The sequence below is a fragment of the Lutra lutra genome, chromosome 18 (assembly GCF_902655055.1).
Source record: "Lutra lutra chromosome 18, mLutLut1.2, whole genome shotgun sequence".
Taxonomy (NCBI): domain Eukaryota; kingdom Metazoa; phylum Chordata; class Mammalia; order Carnivora; family Mustelidae; genus Lutra; species Lutra lutra.
This window is the reverse complement of record NC_062295.1, coordinates 30,808,870-30,826,781: the sequence shown is the minus strand read 5'-3', so window position 1 is coordinate 30,826,781 and position 17,912 is coordinate 30,808,870. Positions and strand designations below refer to the sequence as shown.

General features: G+C 42.3%; 1 protein-coding gene across 1 annotated transcript in view; it reads right to left on the bottom strand.

The window, feature by feature from the left end:
* BAZ1B (bromodomain adjacent to zinc finger domain 1B) overlaps positions 1-17,912 on the bottom strand; it is a 69,527-nt gene that overhangs the window by 16,135 nt on the left and 35,480 nt on the right. The window contains exons 7-13 of the mRNA XM_047712783.1: positions 15,449-17,150; positions 12,543-12,681; positions 11,456-11,586; positions 8,525-8,630; positions 7,290-7,388; positions 3,361-3,538; positions 223-405 (exon numbers count right to left, since the gene is read on the bottom strand). Coding sequence (XP_047568739.1) covers positions 223-405; positions 3,361-3,538; positions 7,290-7,388; positions 8,525-8,630; positions 11,456-11,586; positions 12,543-12,681; positions 15,449-17,150 — 2,538 coding nt within the window. The remainder of the gene's footprint in view (positions 1-222; positions 406-3,360; positions 3,539-7,289; positions 7,389-8,524; positions 8,631-11,455; positions 11,587-12,542; positions 12,682-15,448; positions 17,151-17,912) is intronic.

Here is a 17,912-nt window from a genome sequence, read left to right as displayed (position 1 = left end):
TTTTAAAAAGCCATCAGCCCGGTAAAAGGGGATGGGTCCCTCAGAGACACTGTCCAGCTGTGCTCCACAGACCAGTGTGAAAACCAGAGCATTTAGTAGAAGTGAGGAAAACGAACACCAGCTCAGGACACGGGGCTTTAAGGAGGCACAAGCGCTGGGTGAGCCCATTTAGAATCACAGCCGTGCTCCCAGGCACAAAACCCATCTTCGAGAACAACGTACCTCCGCCTCCTCCGCCAGCTTCTTCTCTTCGTCCACCTCCTCCATCTTTGCTGAATCTTCGCTTTGGAGCTTTCTCCTCTTCTGCTTGGGAGCCATGAAGCCTTGGAGAAACTTCTTTATGACGCTGGCTTGTAGGGCAATCACACACTCACCAAAATCCTTCAGTTTCTCTAACGAGATCACCTACAGGAAACGACAGAAACAACAGAATGAACGAAAGGCTGAGGTGACAGGAGACTCTCCCCTCCTCCCCACACCGGGACTCCGGTCATCTCTGCACTACTCTTGACGTGCGTTGTGGGGGAAATTAATTGTAAGGCTGTCCGGTGGCAACTCCCCACCAGTTTCAGCATCACTGGGAAAGTTTATCCAAAAGCACCTTCACGGGGGGTTTTCCTAGGAGGTAAAGGTCTTTCCCTGAAACTAACCCCTCCCCACATGTGGTAGTAAAATTCTGTATTTACTCAAAATAACAAATGCTGTCTAATAGGGGGGGGGAAAAAGGAGACCATCCTTGACTAAATTCAGATCAATCTGGGCCCCAAACGGGTCACACCACATGAATTTACCTTGGTCCTCAGTTCAGTGGGTGGTTTATAGGTTTAAAAGAAGCGGACTATTTCCATTTCCCCAACAATGAGACCCACGGGATGCTGAAACTCACTCTACTTAATTTAGGAAGTTAGGGAGCTCATTCATTCACTCAGCAACCGAGTGCTTACTACGTGCAAACGACAGACTCAGGGGAAAGAAAAACTGAGAAGGAAAATAAACATTTACTGACCCACTACATAGCTCACACACTGTAAGCCAGGTAATCCACTTTCCATACTCGGTGTCATCTAAGCCTCGCATCTATTTTATGCATAAGGACAGAAGCTAAATCACTTTGATCCAAGTCATACTCTTGAATGAACGTTACCTTCTCAGTCATGCAAAACATGTCAATTAAAAAAATACCATTTTGTAACTACAAAGAGAAACAAAAAATGATGATAACCCAATGTTAGCAGGGTGTGAGCCTGGGTTCGGCACAAAGTAGGCAAATGGTAAATATCTGCTAAATAAACAAAAAAGTAGGGGACCTGGGTGGCTCAGTTGGTTAAGTGACTACCTTTGGCTCAGATCATGATCCTGGAGTCCCAGGATCGAGTCGCCCATCAGGCTCCCTACTCAGAGGGGAGTCTGCTTCTCCCTCTGACACTCCCCCTTCTCATGCGCTCTCTCTCTCAAACAAAATCTTTAAATAAATAAATGGAAAAAAAAAGTTAAGTATTTTATTTAAAACTGGCAAAAATACTTAGTGTTGAATAATTCCTTAAAAGATCATTAGAACAGGAACACCTGGGTGGCTCAGTGGGTTAAGAAGCTGCCTTCAGCTCAGGTCATGATCCCAGGATGCTGGGCTCGAGTCCCGTATGGGGCTCCCTGCTCAGCAGAGAGCCTGCTTTTCCCTATGCCTGCTCTGCCTGCTGCTACCCCTGCTAGTGCTCTCTCTCTCTCTGACAAATAAATACAACCTTTAAAAAAAAAAAGTAAAAAATCATTAGAACAATACAGATATTTATATCCTTTTTCTTACAAAATGTACCATGAATTCATAACCAGACTAGTTTAAAAAAAAAAAAAAAAAAGAGTGAGAGTGCCTGGCTGGCTCACTTTGTAGAGTCCATGACTCTACATCTCAGGACTGTGAGATTGAGCCCCACAGTGGGTACTGAGGTTACTTTAAAAAAATAAATAGGGGCGCCTGGGTGGCTCAGTGGGTTGGGGCCTCTGCCTTCGGGTCAGGTCATGGTCTCAGGGTCCTGGGATCGGGCCGCACATCGGGCTCTCTGCTCGGCGGGAAGCCTGCTTCCTCCTCTCTCTCTCTGTCTGCCTCTCTGTCTACTTGTGATTTCTGTCTGTCAAATAAATAAATAAAATCTTTAAAATAAATAAATAAATAAATAAATAAATAAAAATAAAGGAGAAAGAGAAAGCTACATACATAAGATGCATATATAATATGCTAATTCTAATAGCAAAGAAATAAAAATACAAAAGTCTTAACAGTAGAAGGTTTATCCTATCAACTCCATGGGCTATTTTATGTACCCCAAAGTGATATAAAGATTGAAAGAAATGGAATGTACTTCTATAAATTGAGAAAAAAGATGCAACTGCTCAAAACATAGGACTAATACACATGGTGTAATGCATATGAGTGATCTGAAAAGACCCACAATTATTAGCGTCCTCCAAGTTACGTGGACTTTATTATTTAAAATTAGGGGCGCCTGGGTGGCTCAGTGGGTTGAGCCTCAGCCTTCGGCTCAGGTCAGATCCCAGGGTTCTGGGATAGAGCCCCACATAGGGCTCTCTGCTCAGTGGGGAGCCTGTTTCCCCCTCTCTCTCTGTCTGCCTCTCTGCCAACTTGTGATCTGTCAAATAAAATCTTTTAAAAAAATAAAAAATAAGGGGCGCCTGGATGGCTCAGTGGCTTAAAGCCTCTGCCTTCAGCTCAGGTCATGGTCCCAGGGTCCTGGGATCGAGCCCCGCATCGGGCTCTCTGCTCTGCAGAGAGCCTGCTTCCTCCTTCTCTCTCTGCCTGCCTGCCTACTTGTGATCTGTCAGATAAATAAATAAAATCTTTAAAAAATAAATAAATAAAAATAAAAAAATAAAAAATAAAAATAAAAAAATAAAATAAATCTTAGAGGCGCCTGGGTGGCTCAGCTGATGAAGGGTCTGACTTCGAATCAGGTCATAATCTCGGGGTCCTAGGATCAGCCCTGTGTTGGGCTCCCTGATCAAGTGGGAAGTCTGCTCCTCCCCTCTCCCTTTCCCCTACTCCCCCGGCTCGTGCTCACTTGCTCTCAAATAAATAGTCTTTTTAAAAAATAGTAAAATCTTAAAAAAACAAAACCAGAAAAGCTCTTTTTGAATAAAGGATCCAAGCCACTTAGATTTTTCTGAATATCAAAGGAAAAGTATCAAATGTACATGGAGAATTTTTGGTTCCACAGGTCTTTCAAAACAAACCCACACATGATTTCCAGGATCATACGGGGAAGTCAAGAACAATATCAGGGAATAATTCCAAATGGAGTTTCCATGAGTTACAGATCTCCTAAGGGTGTTTGCTTATGTTCTTACCCGGGCTTCAAATTCCGATGTTTCTTCCACATAACCAAGTCCCCCCTTTTGTAACCTAGTTGCAACTTCAATGAGATCACTACGAAGAAAGTTTAAAAGCTCCTGGTTGCCATCACAGGATTTTAGACCCAAATTTGGCTTCCGGGCCAGATGAATAGAATGAATGATGTCCTGGTACCTAGAAAAGTTGGGGAGCAAGAAGGGAAAATAAAGATTCATTTGAAAAACACGCTTCTTATTTTTGGTATTTGATAATCCCAGTACCTGAAGTGTCCTGCTTAACACCTAGCTCTCATTCATGGTTCCTGGTCTGTGTATTTTTTTTTTTAACCTTTTCACCATCTATTTCTCGGGATTTTATCTGTGGAAATTCTTTTGAGGCCTGGTTTGAAGCTGGGCTCCTCCAGAGAGAATATCCATTTGCTCATGTCAGCTACAGGAAATGCTACCAACATGAGACAACTTTAAATCACCTGCCAGAATGCCTCATAACATAGTAAAAATGTCAAACGGCTGAAATCCTACACAAGGACCTCCAAGTTCACTCTCACATTAAAGATTGACCCACTGAGGTCCCAGCCACACACTCTGGCGAGACCATAAGATTCACTGTTGGTTTCTTACAACAAAATGCAAACTTGAGCTCAAGGTCATCTCAGCTGAAGTATAGTAAGTTCCCATTTCATTCTTTTTTTTTTTTTTTAAGATCTATTTATTTATTTGACAGAGAGAGAGAGAGACCACGGGAGATGAAACACAAGCTGGGGGAGTGGGAGAGGGAGAAGCAGGCTCCCCACAGAGCGGGGAGCCCAATGAGGGACTCGATCTCAGGACCATGGGATCATGACCCAAACCAAAGGCAGATACTCAATGACTGAGCCACCCAGGCTCCCCTCCCATTTCTTTTTTTTTTTTTTTTTAATTTTATTTTCATTTGATAGACAGAGATCACGAGTAGGCAGACAGGCAGGCAGAGAGAGAGAGGAAGGGAAGCAGGCTCCCTGCTGAGCTGAGAGCCCGATGCAGGGCTCAATCCCAAGACCCTGGGATCATGACTTGAGCTGAAGGCAGAGGCTTTAACCCACTGAGCCACCCAGGCGCCCCTAAGTAAGCATTTTTAATATTATTTTCCTCTGAATACAGCTTCATTGTGTCCCACTGGTTTTCTTACAAAGGATTTCCCTTGCTTTGCAGAATTCGCTTTATTTTCTTCTTTGACGTTATCTATGAATGTGTTTAACTGCCTGTCAGTTAAGATCTCTTTGGACATGTTTAAGGAATTTGTTTCTAATTTTATTGCAATCTGATCAGAGAACATATCCTGAAACTCTCTATTTTTAAAATCCGTTGAGAATGCTTTTGTGGCTAAGTATATGATTAATTTTTATAAATGTTCAATGGATAGAAAAAACTTTACTTCTCTGTTTCCAACTGGCTTGATATCATTTGGTTTTTAAATTCCTTTTTACTGAGGGGCACTGGGGTGGCTCAGCTGGTTAAGCATCTGCTTTCAGCTCGGGTCGTGATCCTGGAGTCATGGGCCTAAGCCCCCAACATCGGGCTCCCTGCTCAGAGGAGAGTCAGCTTCTCCTTCTCTCTCTGCCCATCACCCTGCTCACGTCTGCTTTTTTCTTTCTCCTTACCCAGCTTGTGGTCTCTCTCAAATAAATAAAATCTTAAAAAAAAAAACTCCTTTTTTTATTGAAATGAGTAACTGAGTGCACACCCTGTAATTTATATCCTTCATCACTTACTTTCTTGTAAAGAGCATATATAACTGTTTTATAAATGTGAACTTCAAATGGTCTATGATACAGTATCCTATCCCCTTGGCTACCCAAAGGAAATACAAATAAGCACCAGCAAGAGAAGAGATAAATAAAGTAGAATCACAAAGATTATACAAATTCCCAGAACAGCATATAGAAAGGAAAATGACAGAACTCGGTTATAAAAATAACGGATGAAACCTGAAATCACCAGTATTTTGCATATTAACTATACTTCAATTAAACACAAAACAAAACAGTATGAAACATGGATGGCTCTATAGTAAAATAATGCTAAGGAAGGAACATTAATTCTCCAAGATTATGTATGCTTGACAGCCTCTAGAAAGTTCAAACCCAGAAAAGCAAGATATGTGTTTGGGGTTTTTTTTAATGCTCAACAAAACCAAACAAAGTGTAAGTTTTGTTTTTAACCCTGACAATCAAATATGTTAACAAACAGAAGGCACATCATAGAACCACACTACTTTGTCACTGATGTACTGACATTTTCCCTTGTCTTTCTTAATTTACCTGTTCATCTCAATAAGACACCATGATTCTGAATACAATTTTAATTAATTTATGCATTAAGCAGTGAACTAGTATCATGTACCCATCCATTATCATTCACAAAAGTCTAGAAAACTTGCAACTGTAGACTGAATGATACATTACTTCTTCCTTCAATCAAACCCAAATTCAACTATGAAAGCATGCAGTCAGATACTAAAGGTGGCCTTAAGCCAAAACCTTGCCCTGGCTTTGACTGGAGCAATGCCTAGAACAGGAAGGACACCAGCAAATCTAGATGTAGATAGTATTTGTTTGGAGCTTTCTAAAAATACAATTCAGTCTTAAACTCACCACTTTAAAGCATACATTTGCAGTGGTTTTAATGTTGTGGAACCATTAAAACTACCTAATTCCAAAACTTTCATCACCCCAGAAGAAACCCCATACCTCAATCCCAATTCTCCCCTTCCCCCAGCCCATGGAAACCACAAGCCTACTTTCTTTCTGTCCCTGTGGATGGGCCTACTCTGAAAGTCTTACATAAATGGAATCCTACTGGGGACACCTGGGTGGCTCAGTTGGTTGAGTGTCTGCCTTGGCTCAGGTCACGATCCCAGAGTCCTGGGCTGGAGCCCTGCATTGGGCTCCCTGCGCAGTTGGGAGCCTGTTTCTCCCTCCGTCCTTGTGCCTCCCCCGCAACTCATGCTCTCTCTCTGCAATCTCTCTCTCAAATAAATAAAAATAAATAAACAGAACCATACGATATGGGCCTATATCTAGCTTCTTTGATTCAGTCCGGTTTTTCGTTTCAGCCCTGTTACAGCTATAGCACGTGTCGGTACTTGGTTCCGTGTCGTGGCTGAATTTATGGATGTGCCACGTTTTGTTTATCCGTCAGCTGACGGACATTTAGGGAGTTTTCATTTTCTGGCTGTTTCTAATACTGACAATACTTCTGAATGCCAACTGCCGTGGAACGGCCCTTGTAAGGCTGCCTAACTCTAATGAGGGTCTAGCTCAGTGCATGACACACAGGCATCACTGAACAATCCTGCTGCACTGTATCTATGTGGCTTAAAAATATACTTTTCCACGAAAAAAGGTCAATCGGAGAAAGACAACTATCATAAGAGCTCTCTGATATGAGGAAGATGCAAGGTGTAGGGTTTGGGGGGTAGGAAAAGAATAAATGAAACAAGATGAGATCAGGAGGGAGACAAACCATAAGAGACTCTTAATGTCACAAAACAAACTGAGAGTGGCCCGGGGAAGGGGGGGTAGGGATAGGGTGGTGGGATTATGGACACTGGGGAGGGTATGTGCTATGCTGTGAGTGCTGTGAAGTGTGTAAACCTGGCGATTCACAGACCTGTACCCCTGGGGCTAATAATACATTACATGTTTATTTAAAAATTAAAATAAACAAATAATTAATTGATTAAAATAAAAAAAAAAACATTTAAAAATATGCTTTTCCAAATAAGCATGAGTCAAGAAACTCCCAAGCAATAAGAACATAAAAGGGTTACAGATACTTTTTTAAAATTTACATTTACTGCTTTTACGGATAAACAAATAAGCCCTAAGACATTTATAATACATCTGCTGAAGAGAAGCCGTGAAGAGCAAGATGAAAATCCTTACCTCTTCTCGAGTCTCTCTTTAAGTTGACTTTCTCTTATTCCCTGAGGGTGAAGGCAATTTAGCAACTCATCCAGTTCCTTCTGACTATCACATAAAAACCTAAAAGGAGCAACACAGAATCAGTAACTCTGAAAAATAATTAAATATTAAGAACGGGTCTAAGATTGTTGGTGGAAGTTGGGAGAACAGAATTCCAATCTTGCTCACAAGCAGAACAGATAATTTATTATTTCAATGAGACCTAACGCTGACTTTATCCTAGGATACCTGAGCCAATGTTTCCTACTAAAATACGAGACAGGGGCGCCTGGGTGGCTCAGTGGGTTAAAGCCTCTGCCCTCGGCTCGGGTCATGATCTCGGGGTCCTGGGATCGAGCCCCGTATCAGGTCTCTGCTCAGCGGGGAGCCTGCTTCCCTTCCTCTCTCCCTGCCTGCCTCTCTGCCTACTTGTGATCTCTGTCAGTCAAATAAATAAATAAAATCTTTAAAAAAATAATAAAATAAAATACGAGACAAATTTTATAAAGTCAACTGACACACTTGTCCATATACCTGAGAAGAGTAAACCTACATCTAAAAATTAAAGACAGAAGGTCATTAAACCAAAAGGAATCACAGGCAAAACAGTTAATGCAATCACAAAATAAAAGGGACCCTCTCAAAACCTGTTTCCCTGCCTAAAAGAATATGGACATAAAAGCAAATCAATGGCTATGTATACAATTTATATTCTTCAATTAATAAAGATGAAAATCCTGGGGCGCCTGGGTGGCTCAGTGGGTTAATCCTCTGCCTTTGGCTCAGGTCATGATCTCAGGGTCCTGGGATCGAGCCCCACATGAGGTTCTCTGCTCAGGAGGGAGCCTGCTTCCTCCTCTCTATCTCTGCCTGCCTCTCTGCCTACTTGTGATCTCTATCTGCCAAATAAATAAACAAAATCTTTAAAAAAATAATAAATAAGTAAAGATGAAAATCCTGTATCTACCCCAAGAACATACACAAACTTACGTTATAACAGGGAAATAAAATTCCAAAGCTTAGAATATATTCTTATAAAAAAAAAACCAACAAAACAAAACTCAAACCTGCTTTTAAAGCAGTAAGTTTACATATCTAAGAAATCAAAATCATACAAAATGATCTTAAAAGATGTAAAGACTGGTGTCACTAGATTAAACATTTTCTTAACATGAAAAAGGAAAAAGAAAGAGCAACCCAATGAATGCTCACGTTACCATAGATTCTGGCCTTGTTTGGGTATGGTGGTCTCTACAGCAACTTCTGTTGCTGGTCCAGGTTGTGTGTTCATATTTGCATTTTTGCCTAGGTTTGCTTTCTTACCTAAAAAAAAAATGTAAACATTAGGTTAATACAGTAAATACCCAATTCCACATTTTTTTAAGATTTTATTTATAATTATTTGATAGAGAGAGAAGGAAAACAAGCAGGGGGAGTGGGAGAGGGAGAAGCAGGCTTCCCACTGAGGGGCAGAGCCTGATGTGGGGCTCCATCCCAGGACTCCAGGATCAGGACCTGAGCCAAAGGCAGACGCTTATCAACGGAGCCACCCAGGCGCCCCCCAATCCCGCATTTCAAACCTAAGCAGGACGCAGTGCCAATCCAACAACCAGTAACACAGATGCTGCCTATCCAAGCCATCCAGTGTGCGACAGGCGCTGCCTCGCTTAAACAGCTTACACACAGCACCTTCTTTGAGATGCCTGCTGGCTACACAGCTGAATAGCTGCACAGCTCAAAGTTCAGAGTATCACAACTCAGAATGGAGCGGGATGACTGAATAACTTTATATCAAAGCAAATAATCCATTTGCTCTTTGTACCTGAGGCTTAGCACAAAGGCACAAATGAAACACATAAACTACTATAGACTTACCCCTGGAGACTTCAAAAAGTCAAACACGATGAACTTTTTTCTAAGTCAGCTCCCACACAGTAGGACAGGAATACGGATGGATCTTAAGCCAATCTCTGAGGCCTCACCTAACACTGTAACTGGTTCTGTCCCCTGCTCCCTCCCTCTCCCCTTTAACCCTCCGCACCTTCCCTGCACTACAAACACATCACCCTGTTAGTCTTCTGAGTCACGTGATTTTGAAGACACCCGGCCCTGCCGGGATGAGAACACGAAGCAACAATGCCCACCAGGACGCGCCAGGAGTGCGGGCCCGGAACGCCCATCTTCTCCTGGGAGCTACAACTATGGAGACCTGATTTCTAAGGACACCCATTAAGCTTCTGGAAAACATCATAAAATCAGTGTCTCCTCCGGCTGGAAACTCTCCCCCAGGTCTAAAGGTCCTGACTGTACATTTACCACTCTTAAACATAACTGCCCTTATGTAAGTATTTGTGAGCTCTACCAAAACTAGATTTTTCTACCAAAGTGCTGCAACGTAACACTTACTATTATTAACACAGTATAAAAAGGCCTTAACTGTGAAACTTTGGGCTACATATTAATTTCCTTATTTAACAATTTTGTGAGTTTTAAGTTTAGGATAGGAGCGTCTCTAAAATGAAGGAAAACTGCCTTTAAAAAGATTTCTGAAAGAAACTAACGATCTAATACTTGAGAAGCAATCTTCATTAGGTCACAGAAAGCAGAGCTAGCAGGAAGCCTGCAGATCACTTAACCCAGTGGTTCTCCACAGGGAGCCAGGCTGCCTCCCAGTAGACACGTGGCAATGTCTGGAGACACATTTAATTGTCACTATTAGCACTTATTCCACTGAGGCCAGGGACGCTGCTAAATGTGTGACAACGCACAGGACCAGCCCCACCTATGAAGAATGACCTGAGGGTGTCTGCGTGGCTTAGTCACTTAAGCGTCCAATTCTTGATTTCGCTCAAGTTATGATCCCAGTATATGGGACCGGGCCCTGCATCGCATTCCCTCTCTCTCCCTCTACCCCACCCCAACTCTTAAAACAAAAAAAAAAGATCTGACCCAAAATGTCAATAATGCTGAGGATGAGGGAAACTGATCTAACCTGACCACTTGGGTTTTCTTAATTAAAAAAAAAAAATTTTATTTTATTTTATTTTTTTTAAGATTTTATTTATTTGACAGAGAGATAGAGACACAGGGAACACAAGTAGGGGGAGTGGGAGAGAGAAGCAGGCACCCTGCTGAGCATGCAGCCCCGATGCAGGGCTCAATCCCAGGACCCCAGGTTCATGACCTGAGCCGAAGGCAGACGCTTAAGGACTGAACCACCCAGGCAGCCCCCCTTTTTACTTCTTTCTTGAAATAACATATGTGTGTTACAAATGTTACACATAATCTATGTTCAATGTATATATATGCGCCTCAAAAAAATACATATACACATTTATAAAATTATACTTATTTATTTTACAAATCAAACACACCCATGTAATCAGAACCCAGGCCAAGAAAAAGAACATCAGTGCCCCTTTATGACTCTTTCTCAGTCACTTATTTTTAGTTATTTGCTGTGGTCCCCCCTCACTAGAACTTTAATTAAATGACATTTAGGACCGTATCTGTCTTGTTTGCTTTCTGGTACCACAAAACATGAAAAACTGGTTGGCACACATGAGATGCTCCATACTTACTGAATAAATAAATTATGAAGTTGTCTTCTTAGCCCTTTACCTCAATTCCAGCCATTAAGGTACCTACAGAGAGACTTCCAAGGAAGAGAGATTGGAGACTACTTGTATAAAATCTAATACCCAGGGGTGCGTGGGTGGCTCAGTCATTAAATGCCTGCCTTTGGCTCAAGGTCATGATCCTAGGGTCCTGGGATCGAGCCCCATATCGGGCTCCCTGCTCAGCGGGAAGCCTGCTTCTCCCTCTCCCTCTCCCACTCCCCCTGCTTGTGTTCTCTCTCTCGCTCTCTCTGTGTCAAACAAATAAATAAAATCTTTAAAAAAAAATCGAATACCCAAATAACCTAATGTTCAAGCTCGTTATCTTTCCACACTACACCTGGAACAAAGCTCATAACCAAATGTTAGTTTCCTTCCTTCTTCAACGCATTTCATATCCTCCCAACCCCACTCAAATACATCTACCTAAGGAGAAAATAAACTTTGCAAAAAGAAAAAGTGACCAAGGAAAGACAGTCCTTACTAATGAGTCTACTCGAGCAGGGTATAAGAACTGATAGGTACACATACTCCGGGGACAGTAATCTTCATCAGCAGGGTCCGCACGATCTTTGCGGTGACTGAATCGATAGTCGATGCTGTCATGCACCCAGCCTTTTTCAATGAACAATCCCGGAACTTCATCTGAGAAGAGCCAGTACCTATAAATCACAACCATATGTTAATAAAATAATGACAGATCACGAGCATGGGATGACTTTACTGTTGGGGGAGATGATTACAGAGTATCACTGAACGTTCAGACCCATACAACTGATAAAGTAAGGCACAGAATACCAACATTTTTGAAATATGAGGTTCGCTTCGTATCTATAATTTTTATAACTTCTAGTATTTTCTACTTCAGGTTCCACACAATACACACATGTAAAATGTATTACCATTTCCAATGACCTCTGTTTGGGTTACGTTTCACCCATCAAAATAATTTAGGTTTCCTATTTGTGGTATCTTCAAAAACAGGGTTATGTCTTTTTTTTTTTTTTTTTGGACACAGAGGAAGAGAGAGAGATCACAAGTAGGCAGAGAGGCAGGCAGAGAAAGGGGGGAAGCAGGCTCTCCACTGAGCAGACAGCCCAATTCAGGACTCGATCCCAGGACCCTGAGATCATGACCTGGGCTGAAGGCAGAGGCTTAAACCCACTGAGCCACCCAGGCGCCCCTTCTGTCTTTTTTTTTTTTTTTTTTTTTTAAAAGAATAGCTTTGTGTCTGGGACACCTGGGTGGCTCAGTGGGTTAAGCCTCTGCCTTCGGCTCAGGTCATCTCAGGGTCCTGGGATCAAGCCCCTCATCGGGCTCCCTGCTCAGTGGGGAGCCTGCTTCCCCCTCCCCTTGCCTGCCTCTCTGCCTACTTGTGATCTCTGTCAAATAAATAAATAAAATCTTAAAAAAAAAAAAAAAAAGGAACAGGTTGGTGTCTTATTTAACTGTGTAACTCCAGCATGTGGCATAGAAAACATTCAATAAATGTGTGATAAGCGAGGGTTGCCAAAATCCATAAACGGAATAGCTTATTTATTCTAGAACTTTAGCATTTCAAAACTAGGAACAATATAATAACCCTAAAAGGTGACAAAAATTAAGTCTAATAAGTTACCTGTTATGGTTTCGATCTGTACCAATAGGAGTCCTACGCATAACTAGCTTTGCCTTGGCAATTCCCTCCTGGAAAGCCTTCTCAGCAGCTGCCTTGTGCCTTCGTATTCGTTCTTCTTCAGCTTCGCGTTCTAGTTTCACTGGTAAAGATCAAAAGAATTAACTAGACTTTATTTCGTAATAAGTTCTATTAGAAGTTTTTAAATGGAATTAATTGATCCTCAAAATGACCAGAATGAATAAAACCAGACCAGCCATTTCAAAATAAAACCTATTTCAGTCCTGAGGAATTTGACCGTAATTAAGCTTAGTAGCCTTGGTGGCAAGAAAAAAGACCGGAGGGAGAGCAAAAGCAGGCAAGCACTTGTGCATAAAAGCAATCACTACGTACTGAATACTATCTGGGGAGTTATTCAGCAAGTCACTACTGTTAATGATGAAAAAAAGTGTGGGGGTGCCTGGGTGGCTCAGGTTAAGCACCCGACCCTTGGTTTCAGATCAGGTCGTGGAACCAAGCCCTGCACCAACTCTCTCTGCTTGAGATTCTCTCTCTCCTCTGTCCCTACCCATGCTTGTGCAATCTAAAATAAATAAAATCTCAAAAAGAAAATTTTTATTAATTTATTTCTGATCATTCATTATATGGGTTTATTTCATCCAGACAGAAATTTCTCTCAACAACAAGAATAGCCCAGTAATCTTGCCTTTTAAGTTTTTCTATAACTGTAAAAAATTCTGAAACACAGTGCTACTATTTACAACTCCAGAATGTGTAATACTGATACTCTACTGATGAGAGAACATCTACATTAATTATGGTGAGAATCTGGAAAATACATCAGTCTAAAGAGGCTACTTTAAAAAATTAAGACACATCTCATTTATTCAAAACCGACATGATACTCACTTCCTTTAACAAAGTTTGCTCTCCTGAATGGAACAAAATGTCCGCAACAGTGCTTACAGCAGAAGTCAGTACAAAGCTAAACAATACAAACAGTAATGGCCAAATCACAATCAAGGAAAAGCTCCTTCTCTTAGGGCCACAAACAAACAAAAAGCCACCTTGGGCAAGTCATCAAAAGACCAAACTCGGTTCCAGAGGTTACAGCACTGAACTAGATACCAAATGAACTGACCCTTGGCAAAATATTAACTTTCTTTGTCCCTTATTTCTCTGTATCAATTTAAGAGTATCACATGACCTTTCCTTTGTCCTGTGTTAAAACACACACAGGAACACTTCAGAAACTCAAGGAGAAGTCCTTACATTTCAGGTAACACACAGCGGCAGTGTAACACATACACAAAGTTGATCTACATGCTATTTTACTTGGAATGCAAAATATGGTCTTTAAAACTGAAACGTATGTATATACAGATGCACAGTGTAACTGTATCCATGTGAAGACATTTCAGTGGTCTTAGGTAGTATAAACTAGAATCGGTTTTAAAAGAAATTATTATATATTCAGAAAGTGCTACTAAAGTTATTTCTAGGTATCTAGGATCCAACTTTGACAAATAAATGGTTTTTACCATCTTCACTTTATAAGCTGGAATCGCTGATACGGTTGGAAACTACAGCACCGACTAAAATAGTTTAAAGAGGGGTGCCTGGGTGGCTCAGTGGGTTAAAGCCTCTGCCTTCGGCTCAGGTCATGATCCCAGGGTCCTGGGACCGAGCCCCGCATCGGGCTCTCTGCTCATCGGGGAGTCTGCTTCCTCCTCTCTCTCTGCCTGCCTTTCTGCCTACCTGTGATCTCTGTCTGTCAAATAAATAAATAAATCTTTTTTTTTTTTTTAAAGATTTTATTTATTTATTTGACAGACAGAAATCATAAGTAGGCAGAGAAGCAGGCAGAGAGAGAGGGGGAAGCAGACTCCCCGATGAGCAGAGAGCCCGATGCGGGGCTCGATCCCAGGACCCTGGGATCATGACCTGAGCCGAAGGCAGAGGCTTTAACCCACTGAGCCACCCAGGCGCCCCTAAATAAATAAATCTTAAAAAAAAAAAAAAAAAAAAAAGAGAGAATTTAGAGGTTTTGTTTTTGAGAAGATGAGTATGTTCTAAAATTGTTCTAAAGTTGCACATACCTGTGAATACATTAAAAAACAATGAGTTATATGTTATAAATAGACGAGTTGTATGGTATGTGAACTATTTAATAAAGCTGTTTTAAAAATGTTCAGCTTTGGGGCACCTGGGTGGCACAGTCGGTCGAGCATCCAACCCTTGGTTTCGGCTCAGGTCATTATCTCAGGGTCATGAGACCAAGCCCCACAACGGACTCTGCGCTCAGCACAGAGTCTGCGTTTCTCTCTCCCTTTCCCTCTGCCCCACTGTTTACACTCTCTCTCTTTCTCAAATAAATCAATCTTTAAAAAAAAAAAATTCAGATCTGATGGTGCTATCAAAGCCCCAAATGTTTACATCGTACATCATAATAAGGGAAAGATCCGTATCTGAGTTGGAGACTGCACTGAGAGCTTCAAACACCTTGTCACTCAATTGTGAAAACAATCTTAACGGGCACAGGAGGACACTGAGGCACAGAGAGTAACTTGCCCAAAAAACTACAACGAAGTCAGAGGCAGGGTTTGAAACCAGGCCAGCAATTCCCAAGCCCTATAGTCTTTCCACGATGTCTACTTGTGACTTTGGTCCTTTACCAAATCCAGAGAAGATGCCACCGTCACATCAATCCAAGTCAAACCATCATTAGCTGCAGAAGGCCAGGCTGCACACTCCCACCAAGCATCACACACCCAGTGGGGTCTGGGCTGCCGCACACCAAGATAACTGAAGAGTTACGACAAACAGAGCCTCTACCGTTACCCTGGCAACTTCCTTCCTTCTACAGTCTTCTAGAGGGTCTCCCTTCTGCTCTCAACACAAGCCCTTACCTTTCATCTCTCTCTCCTGGATCTCACGCTCCTTCTTGGCCTGGATGGCGAGCAGCCGCCGGCTCTTCACAGCACTGATCATGTCTTCAGCTCCCAGGTCCACGTGGGGCTCAAACTTCACCACCTCTTTTTTTCTATCCGGTTTGCCTAGCCCGTTCTCCTCTTTCCCGTTTTCCTTGTTTCTGGCTTCCATTTCTTTCCTTTTCTGTTTCTCGGCTCTCTTCTTATCATTCTCTTCCTTCAGGACAGCAAGCCGTTCTTTCCACAGCTCCGCCGACATCTGCTGTCTGGTTTCCATGTGGTCCTGCACCGAGTACGTCATGAGGATGCGGTGGCAGAGCGCAGTCAAGATCTGCAGCTTCTCCTCTGACGTTAACTCAAAAAACTCCGAGGTCTCCAGCTTCTCTAGGAACTCATCTTGTACCTCATTGTCCTCAAATGGCGCCGAATCCTTATTGTCATCGGCGTCGGAGCCCTCGCTTTCTTCCTGAACGTCAGATCTGCGCAGGCAGAGCCGCACCAGCTCTGAAACAGAATGGAGAGTCAGCGGGATCTCCGACAGCTTCATTCCCAGTTCACCATAGTCTTCTGCTATTTCATCCTGTAATAAGGTCTGTAAGAGGATGACCAATACCCTATTGAGGTATAAAAAGCCGCCTTTTTCTGCACTCAAGGCCTCCATGAGGGACACAGCAGTAATGGGGTACTGAGCATCTGGTAAGAGCAGCCCGGAGTAACAGCTCAAGAACTCCACCACCATGGCCACATCCCCAAAGAGCGTGTTGGGCAGCCCTTCAGGGGTATCCACCAGTCTAAATGCTGGAAGGCTTTTGCCAGATAACTCCTGGTCCTCGTACCTCTTCTGTTTTTCTAGCTTCTCAAGCATTTCCTTCTCTCTCCGCTCCTTGGCTTTCTCCTTCAACTTTTCTTTCAGCTCCTCTCGTTTCTTTTTCAAATATTCTTTCCGTTGCTCCTCAGACATCGAGGCCCACCGCTTTTTGTGCTCGAGAAGCTCAAAGCGTTTCTGAACAAGACTTCGCAGCTCTTCTGGGAGACGGGCTCTATCTTCGCTGGAGAGAAGGCGAGCTGTTTTGGAGATAACACAGGACAGGGCACTCTTCTTGTCCTCCCTGTCTTTGTTTTCTTTGTAGTAAGCAATAAGGTGTAGGGCAGCAGGAGGCAGATGTTTGTGGGGTTTACTAGAGGACCTGGCTGTACCCCCAGAGTTCCGTGGGGCGCGTGTCATCTTCTGAGTGCCTTTGGCCATATCCAACAGAGTCATCTGCTTCATTTTGGTTTTAGGAGTCTTCAAGCCCTTTTTGGGAGACTTGGAATTACCTGTAGATTTCTGTCCATTAAGGATGCCTTTGCTTCTGCCCTTTGCTTTCAAAGGTTTATCGCTGTGCTTGCCCGACTTCCTGGCAGGAGGGCCCTTCTTGGGGATGTGAAAGTTACTATGGAGCTTGGCGGGCGACATCATCTTCATCACTTCTTCCAAATGTTCTTCTGGAGATCTGGAATTTTTGGAGTTCTTCACTTTGAGCGGCGAGCCATTCAGGGACTTCTTCAAGTGTACATGACACCATAACTTGGGATTTAGGGGTGAACTCAGAGAAGAGTTGTCTGTCTTGGATTTTTTTGAGGGCTTCCTGTCTGGGGATCCAGTATTCTTCCTCTTAGTAGAAGGGTTGAGAGTCATGTACTAGAATTTAAGAACAAGAGCAAAATTAATTAAAAAAAAAAAAACAACTAATTTGAAGCAGCAATATTAAAGCATCATGTAGGCCCTCTTCCCCAGCTATCCAGGTAAAGCTACAGATTCATTTCTGCCCACAGACACTATGCCCCTGAAGAAACAAAGACATGAATGTTAGCCAATGTTTTGGCCACATCAATACAAAATTCTCTTAATACCCAAACTTAAAAATGTATACTGTAAAATTAGACCTTTGTGCTATGCAACTGGTTTTCTGTTAATATACAGTGCTAGCGGTTCTCACACACTTTTATGAAATCTGTGCACCCTTTCCCCAGAAGAAACACACAAAAATTATGCATACAATTTCAGAGTGTGCCCGTGGATCCCAGACTGAGGATACCTGATCTAAATAATGGCAACATCTAAGAAGTTAATCAACAATTACTCTGATTTGTAAGCCTTTAAACCTCTGTTCCAACTGGGAACATTATATCCTTTTAAGTAGAAAGTATATGAAGTTTTTTTGTCCAAATGAAGCAGCATATTTTATTAAAAATACCACAACAAAAAAAATCACTGCTGACAAACAGGGAGCCCTCCTGCCCCTGGTTCCTCAAACTTCCCTTTCTCTCCCCACGCATCAAGAACTCATCCCCATGAATACGTTATTAACTCTAAACCCTCTACACTCTCAATCTCATACTCTTCTCTTTCATCATCCCTCACAGCTTTCAAATTCACTCCCTCTAGTAGCCCAACTATAAT